The 10,096-nt window shown below is 38.9% G+C and overlaps 1 protein-coding gene across 2 annotated transcripts; it reads left to right on the plus strand.

The window, feature by feature from the left end:
* LOC123956568 lies at positions 1-3,142 on the plus strand. 2 transcript variants are annotated; one of them, XM_046028830.1, is made up of 4 exons: positions 1-93; positions 1,669-1,821; positions 2,006-2,098; positions 2,234-3,142. In XM_046028830.1, the coding sequence occupies exons 2-4, from the start codon at positions 1,675-1,677 to the stop codon at positions 2,552-2,554; spliced, it is 561 nt and encodes a 186-aa protein (XP_045884786.1). In that variant the 5' UTR covers positions 1-93; positions 1,669-1,674; the 3' UTR covers positions 2,555-3,142. The 2 variants fall into 2 exon arrangements, with proteins under 2 accessions (XP_045884786.1, XP_045884785.1); XM_046028829.1 differs by lacking the exon at positions 1-93 and adding an exon at positions 183-1,417.
* The last annotated feature ends 6,954 nt before the right edge of the window (positions 3,143-10,096 follow it).

The raw sequence follows: 10,096 nt of genomic DNA on the forward strand, positions 1-10,096 counted from the left end.
TGGCAGGATTCTTCGAAAGCTTTATGGTGGACAGATTCTGCAGGTTCTGTATGGCGACGAGAGGCGAGATGCAAGGCAAGGCGGTAAATTCAGGTGCTTTTGAACACCGCACTATAGACACTCACAACCAGCAGGTGCAGGAGGTAAAGCATGATCCCACTGTGGCAAAACGGTATGGTGTGAAAGGAGGGTGTGTATTGACTGACGGCCTGGAGCACGTGGGTACCCCCCTGACATCCTCCATGACCTTTTGGAAGGCATTGTTCCTGTTGAGTTATCCCTCTGCATTTCAGACATGATTTCTAAGAAATATTTCACCATAGAAACACTGAACCATGCCATGAAAACCTTTGAATATGCTTTTCATGACAAAACTGACCAGCCTCAGCCAATTGCCCATGGCTTCTCTACCAAAGGGACCATAGGTGGAAATGGCCATGAGAACTGGGCCCTAATCAGGCTGCTCCCACTTATCATTATCACTCATCAACAGAGGCGGATATAAGAAAAGTCATCCTAACCACAAGGCCCTCTACAGTCAAAGATTTGATAAGCAAGCTTAAAGAATCACTGGGACTTCATTATAACTTCAGTCTCCAATACCAAGACCCTGAATTCAATAATGAACTATGCAATCTGACAGATACTGAAGAACTTCCAGAAAAACCAACAGTTAAAGTCATGCCTGTCCTTGAGCTGGTACCTGTCTCATCTGATGAAGTCTTCAGTGACACACCCAGTACAGCAGATACAGACATACTCTCACACTCATCTCAGGAGCGACAGAAACAGTGGCCAGAATTTTTTGATATCCCTACCATGTCTGTGGATGTAGAGTATAGACTTAGGCAAGCAGATCTGCTGTTTGAGTGAGGGTACATACCTTAAAGTATCAAAAGAACTAAAACACGAGATACTTGAAAGATTGGCAGAGAGCATGTATAGCTACACAGCATACCCAACTGCTGCTCAGTTCGAAAGTGTTGCAGCAGCACTGATAAACAAGCACCCTTGTCTCCAGGAGCGGGGCTCAACCACTCGCTGTTGTGGTTGGAAAAATAGCCTTAAGCATAAAATGGGTAATTATCGAACAAAGCGTAGGCAATCAAGATTGCCTTGATCTTTCAGTAAATGCAGGTAAGCGGGGAAGGCATTCAGCAGGACAACCAGCTAACAAGCGCATCAAGAAGGTGAAATCAACTACTTGCCCAACTTTCCGGATGGATTTGATCAGGCAGCACTGGAGGGGGCCTGTAAAGACTTGGTCGATGAAATGCAGAAGAGAACACCAAATGGACCTCTTGTGAAATAGAAGATGGATCAGACCTTTTCTCTGAGAAGAAAAGAGGTAGTGGAGTCGGAACCCGCTATAAGCACAATGGTGAAACGCTGGCCTGCCCTTTTCACTGAAGATCAAGTATATTTAAGAAAGAACATAACAAATAACTATCTTTCTATTATATATTGTGTCTAGATGTATATTTCTCTTGTCCTCTTTAAGGAAAACATTGGTATTTTTAATTTGGAGCAGGATGTTTTTCATCAACATTGCAAATCGTATAAAAAGGACATTCATTATGTTTTTCAGCACTACTTTGCAGATGGCTTAGCTGCCTTGTATAGTTCAGTTGATCTAAGTTCAGTTTTTTTGTTCTCTGTATTTTTCAGGTGTTCATGGAGTTCAGCAGGATTGTGGGCAAGAACCTCAAACAGGAGTTCTATGAGAGCATCGACCGGCACAGTCCTCGTCTCCTGGAGTTATTTCAATCCAAGAGAGGGAATGTTGGACAGTTGTTGACACAGATTTCACAACAGACCAATGTAAGTCTATACATATTCTGTACTTGGCGTTGTTTATCTCAGGTTTTGTATAAACATCATATCACAATGCTACTCTATTAGTTGTATAATTCAATCAAAACATTGCTTGTTTTTTTTATGCTTTCTTATAGATCATTATTTGTTTTTTATTTTAGCTTGTTGTACTGTGTTTAATTCTCAAAAGACTACAGAGCCAACTACGATCCGGACACAAGTGCTCAGAGGGCTTCCTATCATACTTGGGGAAAACCCTACAAACTTCTTCAAAGCACGCTTTGTAAGTAAGCTCTTGCTTTCTTATAATTTTTACCATTATTTATTTTTCACCATGACACTCTTATATTCATTAAAGTTGTTTTTCAAATGAGAAATATAATGTAAAGATTGTGCTCTTCTGTTATTCTTTATTTAGGAATCTGATGATGATGATTATTTTCGTGACCTTGACGTTGGGAAGCTTCTTATTGAGCGTGAAGGTGCTGTGCTCACGTCTTCCCAGCATCTCAGTCCAGCTTCGTTGAAAATCGTCATTGAGGGAGAAGTTGTAATGGAGAACATTCAAGATCTGCCAAAAGCAATGTGCATTCTGTTTGGACTCATGTATGCACTCCATCTTAACTACCCCAAGACCATGAAGCTCACATTTCAGTTCATCCAACAGGTATTGCTATTGTTAGGCCAGACTGACCTAAAGCCAAAGCTACAGCGTTTGAAAAATCAGCTCGCAATGTAAAAAGAGAGGTCAAGTCTACTGTAAGAGGTGGTTGACTACATTTTTCTTTTTGCCACACTAGTAAAATACTTTCTTACCTGTGGGGTAAACCTTTTATTTTCTGTAAAACAAGCGGACGAACAGACACACGTAAAACGCAGACACACACGTACAACACCCACACACAACACTGACACACACTTAATTGCTGTAGGAATCATGCTGAAGGATGTGACTTGTGTGAAAATTGAGAGGAGTTGTAGCAGAAAGACATAGGCCTAAGACATTATTGTTCTAGTTCTTCACCAGTCTATGTAGATTGTTCTGATATGATAGTCTGTTGGTTCATGCTCTGTCCTCCCTTCATTTAGGCAGATGATCAGAACAGATCCTGTTTGTTTGCGTTTTCTTGTACATTTGAGTGGGTGTTTCTGGTAAATTTTATTTTGTTTATGGATTTACCACTCATCTATGGTTTTATCTTGTCAATTTGTGACACATACAACACCCACACACGGCAACACACACACGGGCAACACACACATACAACACCACACACACGGCAACACACACACGGGCAACACACAAACAACACAGACACGGGCAACACACACATACAACACCCACAGACACGGGCAACACAGACACGGGCAACACAGACACGGGCAACACACACGGACAACACCCACACACAATTGTTTCAATGATTTGAAATGACCTTTTTAAGATTAATCATTTTAGATTGGATAATTGATGTTTTTATTGTTGATGTTTACCTGATGTTTGGCTGTGTTTTGCCATTTAAAAATAAAATAAAATGCATGGAAGCATTAAGAGGTGTTTCTTTTTTTCCATCCATCCAATTTAATTGAAAATTTTTTTATAAAATATGTGTTTTAAAAATCAAAAGCTAATTAATTTAGAAGAAAATACAGTAATTGTGTTAAATGATGAGTAGCAATAACAAGTCATAATAGCTAGTTTTATCTAATGATTTTGAGAACACTACTAATAAATATAAATACTAAACTTAAGGTTCCATGTTAATACAACTCAACATGTTTAGTTTCATCCTGTGTAAAAACTAAAGGTTCCATGTTAATACAACTCAATATGTTTAGTTTCAGCTTGTGTAAAAACTAAAGTGGTTTAAGGCAACGGGTTTCCACGCGATTTGCGAGTAAAGTCAACTAATTCGGGTTAAGAGTGTGTCTTCCATAAAGGCCCTTTCAGAAAAGAAGTGACTTGCAGTGCGTGGAAGCTGCTCAGCGCTAATGTTCACCTACTTTGACTGCGGTGTGTGTGCGCCAGCTCGCCGTGCTCGACGCAGCAACAAAAAAATGGGCCTTAATGCTGTTGTTTCGGTGGGTCTGACAGGTTACATGCTACTTTGTTTGTTTACGTTGCACTTAAAGCTTGAGTCTCACCGTCACGGCATCGATTGTAAGTGACACATTTATATTTAATTCCCTACCAACTTGCTACATTATTTAATATAATGTATTAGGCCTAACTTTACTTGGGCGTGCAACTCTGGGTGGTGATTCCGCAGGTTCTTCATCAAGTTTAATGTAGATATTTGCTCCTTTTGCAGGAACCTTTTAACGGCAAGTTTTTTCAAGGTTCAAGGTGATCCGTCATCTTGTACCCGCTCCCACACTGCCGACTTCAACCTTTCTTTGGTGGAAATAAAGCTTCACAATTTGGTCCCTCTGACAGAGTTTAGCCAGTGTGCAGTAGCCTCTGATAAGCACGACACTTTAAGCTGGTGCACCGCTTGTGTAACTTTGTTTTCGTTTTGTGAAACAGAAACACTCGGTGTAGCGGAGCCTTTACAATTAACCATTTTAAAGAGCGGTTAATAGTGAAATCCGGTAATCGCTGCATCCCTATTTAGATATTGCCTCTGTGCCAACTCCAATGCTAGATGCACAGGTATAAGGCTGTGAAAATGAGTACTCAATTAAGATGTTTGGGAGGAAAAGTGCTACGGATGAAGTCATAACAGCTAGGGATCTTGCATGTCAACAGATCCATCTCCATCACAACTGAGCAAACTCCTTTTGCTGATGAAGACCATGTGATAGAAAACCCAGTGAGCCTTGAGTTGGGATTGTTTGTACTTTCCCCAAGGTCAAGAATAGATTTTCATTCCTTGACCTTGACTATTTCTCATTTGCGCAAGAAACTCATGAGAAACATGCATGAAAAGACACATGCAGTTAATCATTTATTTAATGTTAATTTTCAGTTCCCTGTACTGGTGAGTACCTCTCCAGTTCAAGCTCTGGTGTCATCACATGTATTTAAAACTAGCTGCCCAATTAATTTTTAAGGGATCGACAATGAACCAAACTGGTTTTCATCAGGTTTCTGTAAGTGTGAATCCACTGCCTTGATTTGAGTAAATAGGACATTTATATATAAATGTGTGACTTTAAACATTGTGGGCCATTCAGCTTGGAGCATACAGTTTAATATCAGCACAACACATATATATTGATTTATATACTGGCATTCTGGCAGGTTTCCAAATATAGGACAATCCGACTACAGTGCAAAAATGTAATAATGTTATCAGGAATGTAAAAAATGATTAATACGTTTTCCATGGAACAGAACTTATGACCCAAAAACCATGGCTGTGCTACAATGCAGATGCCTGAGCTGCTGACACTTCAGTCCGTCGCCTGCAGAAAATCAAACCACACGTCAATTATTGCTTTGCAAAGTGTTTGGGATTAACGATTCCTGGGGGGAAAATTCATCTCATCTGCACATCCTTTACTTCCATCTCTAATTCTGACTAGCCAGCAAAGCAGATGAGCGCAAAGTGTAGATGTTCCTGTTCTGGACTTTAATTTGTGGATCTGTTACCTGAAAACAAGTGCTGACATAAAATGTGTCATCTGTCAATATTTCAACTATGCTGACAGGCATCAATCTGCAGTGTCTGTGCTGTATTATAGTATATTTACAAGTATATTCGTTTCATGTGACAAAATATGTTGCATTTTTTGATCTGAGGCCACTATCAGCAGGATGTAGTAAGTTGTCTGTTTGATCGTGTAGTATTGTGGTTAATGTTTGGTTGGGTTTAAGCACAAAAAACGACTTTGTTAGGTTTAGGTAAAGATTGTGGTTTGAGTTAAATTAATACTTTATTAAGGGTAGAGGATCTTTTGTAGTCACGGTTACAATAATAAACACTATGTTAAAGTTATGGAAGGATCGTGGTCATGGTTAACAGAAACTAACGTTCACTATTAGTGAAACGGGAAATGAAAAGCAGCCTTCTGTTCAACATTTTATTGACACATCCATCCACCCTGACCTCCTAACTCTGTGGACTTTGGCGCTCAAACAACATCACACTTTGAAGGAAAAGAGTCACATTTCCTGTACTAGAGGGCTTTGTCACCTGAACATAAATATATGATGTTATAAAGGATTTACTGATATCTGAGAAACAGTCAAGCCATCCTCAAATTCATCAGTCCTATTTATTTTTATCTAATTTATCATAAGCCATTACATATGATTTGTAACCTTGGAATCTTAAATTCTTTTTTTATGATTCTTTATCTCAGTGCAGCCCTTTCATGAATGAAACTGTAATAAGCCTATCCACATGCAGAACTCAGAACGCATACCCTGGTGTCAAAGTAATTCACTTAGTACACCCACTGTCCACAATGACCACCTCCCTACAACAAACATTTCTTCGCAAATTCAAATTAGCTTTATTGGCATGAATGTATAACAACAATATTGCCAAAGCATCATACAAACTCCATACATTTCGGACAGCAAATATATTTATGTTGAGTAGTAGAACTGTCCTGAATCCTACAAATCTGATTGTAGTTCTGATGTGGATGCTAGTGGTAACATGTTGTATTTAGATGTTTTGGGTTTTCATGCAAGCCTGTAATTATTCAAATCAGTGTTTCATGTCAAGAGATAAAGACTCTAACCAGCAATCAACAGTTCTGTGCTCAATGAATAGTGGGTCATTACGTCAAACATCAGTCTGATATTCATAGATGACAGATAAAAGAAAGACTCGATCAGCAAATCAGACTGGAGTGTTGATTAGTTGGAGTTGTGTATTAGATGTTGTAAATCAAACCCTTTCTGCTCTGCCCTGACAGCTGCCATTCTGAGTGGCCAAATCCATACACTGCTGATACATGATAGATATCCACAGTACAAATACATTAAATTTCTGCATGAAAACACTGCCAGAAACAGTCACACACACCAAGGTAAAAATGTTGCTCTGAATGAAGCCTAGCCTTTTTTTCAGCAGCAAACAGAAAATCTAAATCCTAGTACTCTTGTAGGGTCTGAAGTATTGACCATGTAGACAAGGAAGTGTAAGCAGAGAAAATAAATGTGTTGCTTCAATAAGAGATGATGCGTGTGAGTGTGAGATTTAAGTTCGAAAAAAAACATCAGCTCTGAAAGAAAAGAATGAAAAACTGTTAAACCACAAACTGCAATCAATCACAGAGACACATGTAAATGAGTAAAAATTAAGAGTAGGAATAAAAGAGGGAAAGGAAGAGGACGTTGGTTTGTTCTTAAATGCTGAGCCTGTGTATGTGTGTGTGTGTGTGTAAGCAGGTGATTGATGTTTAGCTGACTGTGCAGTCAGACCAGAGGAACTAAACACAATTACTCACCATTCATTTTCTATCTAGAGGTCTCTGAGGGAAACGCGCGTGCGCGCGCACACACACACACACACACACACACACACACACACAAACTTAATCACAGTCTCTTGGTATCTTTGGTCTAAACAGACTAAAAACGGATTTTACCACAAGCCCACACATTTACTTAGTACATATTACTTCAAACCATCAATGACGACATAATACATTTCCCAACCTTGAGGTTCGCAACCTTTTTTGGCTCAAGACCCTAATTTTAGATTTTTTAAACATAAAATAAATTCAGATCTCACCTAGAATGGTACACTGATTGCATGCAAACAAATGGTAAATGGTCTGTACTTGTATACGCCGTCCCAACCACTCAAAATGTTTTACACTATGTTTTCCAACAGGCCGAGTTTAGCCCACTTTATTTGTGCCATGCTGCTCAAAGCCATGAATACAGATGTTCTTCTGCATCCACACAGACCATGCCGACCATACCATGCCCTGGTATAAGGGCTGACAGCAGCCAACTGGTGAAAGCTTCCTCATTCATATGAAAAATGTTTCTTGTTCTCAAGTGAATGGCTCACCACGTGTCTGCGCTGCTGACTAGACAGAAGTGTCAGCTCTCATTTTACTGCATATTCAGTGCTACTTGGTCAGGTGATCAGTTTTATATTGGAGATAAGAATGGAACAAGCGCAAACAGCCACAGTGAGCTGTTAAATAAAGAGCTGCAGACAACTACTGTGGTTTGTGCAAACCAGCTTACCTTCAACAAGCAGGACTGTAGTGGGAAACAAATTCAGTCCTGGACTTATCCATTTTATAGAAAATATAACCACACTAGATGTCCTAAATAATTACATTTATGTGTTTTGTTGCTTATTTGTTGCTTTAGTCAGGTCATGCCTTTTTGGCTGGCTAACCAAAGAGCATGCACACCAGAGACTTCCACAGGCTGAGTCGGCTAATTTCCGGTTTAGCTTAGTTTAATTTGAATGGGGATAAAATAATTAAATTGTAATTAAATTCTTCTAGACTTCTAAATGTTATTGGGCCGAATTGATCAAATTCTGAAAGTGAAATGAGTCATATAATCCACTGTTTTACAGCCGCAACAGTAGCGATGTAGTAAGTAATTGTGGAGCTTATAACATAAGCACAAATTTAACTTAGTTGTGATTGACCAATGAGCCCAGTCCCGGACGGCACATGCAACGCAGCATGACCAGTACACCACTGCTGACAAGTCATCAAGTAAATAACACAATTTACCATGCCATGCTCTGCTCTGCTGTAAATGGCTTGGATTGAGTTGGCACAAGTTTTATCATACAGGTAAGTGCTTGCAAAGGAAACCATTATTTTGACCCCCTCTTGCTCAAACCTTTCTCCATTGAAACTCTTAAATCCTTTAAGCACTCAGTCACCTGACAGGTCAGACAGGTGTTCAGTGGCCCTTGGCTGGCATATTCAAAGAGATCTCATTATAGTTGAATTGTTTCCTTTGATATGTAAAGTAGTGGAAATTGGGGGTGGTGCATGGGAGTGCCATTCTGAGAGTAAAATTCAGGAGGGGACGACGTTCCAGCTCAGATTGTGAAAATCTATACAATGTTATTTATAGGGGAAAAACGCTTATAGCTGTTTCTAAAGTGTGTTCATGTAACAAATATAAAATAATCTACTTGTATGCACCACAAATCCAGCTACTACACATCCAGCCAATAGGAAGGCCTGACATTGCAGGGACCCTGCGTTTCTATGTCAGCGATGTCATTGCTACTGGCTACAGGTGTACTGGAAGCTGCAGTGATGTGTCCTTGATGCATTAAAATCCAAAAGGATGCAGTAAACTCACTATTGACGCACCCTATTTTCCCTGTGATTATGTCATTACAATGTGAACAACAAAATCCTGCTCTCTCTCTCAAACCAGCTTACCTTCAACATGCAGGACAGGTCCTCACAAAGATAGTACAAAGTACAAAATCACTACATACACACACCATGTGTTATGTGTTACTTTATGAGGAATAATACAGCCTTTAACCCTGTAACCTCTTACAAGACTGACAGACACACAGATAACACCTGTTATCACCATCAGACTCCTCACAATCCCATTCCTGTTCATTTGTTTAGAATTTTGTGAATTTTATTTTTTTTAAACTGTGTTTCTTCTGACATGAGGGGGCATAAATAATGAGTTTAATCTCCAGCTGTTCTCTGGTTGTACTGCAAATATAAATATAAATGTAGTAGCCTGAAGCCATGAGTGTAATGTTCCCTTCTTACATTTAAAAATTAAACTTCATACATCCACATCTGCCTGATTTCCCTACTTTACCTATTATGTATCCACTAACTTTCTGTCTTGTTCCTCACTGTTTTGGAAGACACTTTTGACCCACATTAGAAATATTACAACATGAGTTTTGTTATTTCAAAGCCCCCACAGTTCAGATTGAAAGCATCTACAGTTGTACAGTTGACAGTTTTACAGCAACACCTTATACAGTGTATTCTTTTACAAATACATATCATTTACACGTACCCAACCACACTGTAAATTCTACAGATTATTTTTTTTTACAATCTAGCAATCTTACACTTAATGCCAAGTTTATATAAATATAAATTCTTTGTTCGCCATGATCTTTAACTTGAATTATCATTTTACACCTAATAACGGTAAGTTATTTGTTATCTATTCTATATCTATATCAGCCCTCCATGTTTCAATCCAACCCAAATAAAATTAAGAGGTCTTTATTAACAGCTCTTCGGCTGGTTTAGTGTCTCTATGAATAACAAGTCAAAAACCTGTTTTTTGTTTTCTTAAAATTTTACAAACCAAACCAAATTAATGTTTCACGACATAAAAAAA

The sequence above is a fragment of the Micropterus dolomieu genome, linkage group LG18, assembly GCF_021292245.1.
Source record: "Micropterus dolomieu isolate WLL.071019.BEF.003 ecotype Adirondacks linkage group LG18, ASM2129224v1, whole genome shotgun sequence".
NCBI classification, from domain to species: Eukaryota; Metazoa; Chordata; class Actinopteri; order Centrarchiformes; family Centrarchidae; genus Micropterus; species Micropterus dolomieu.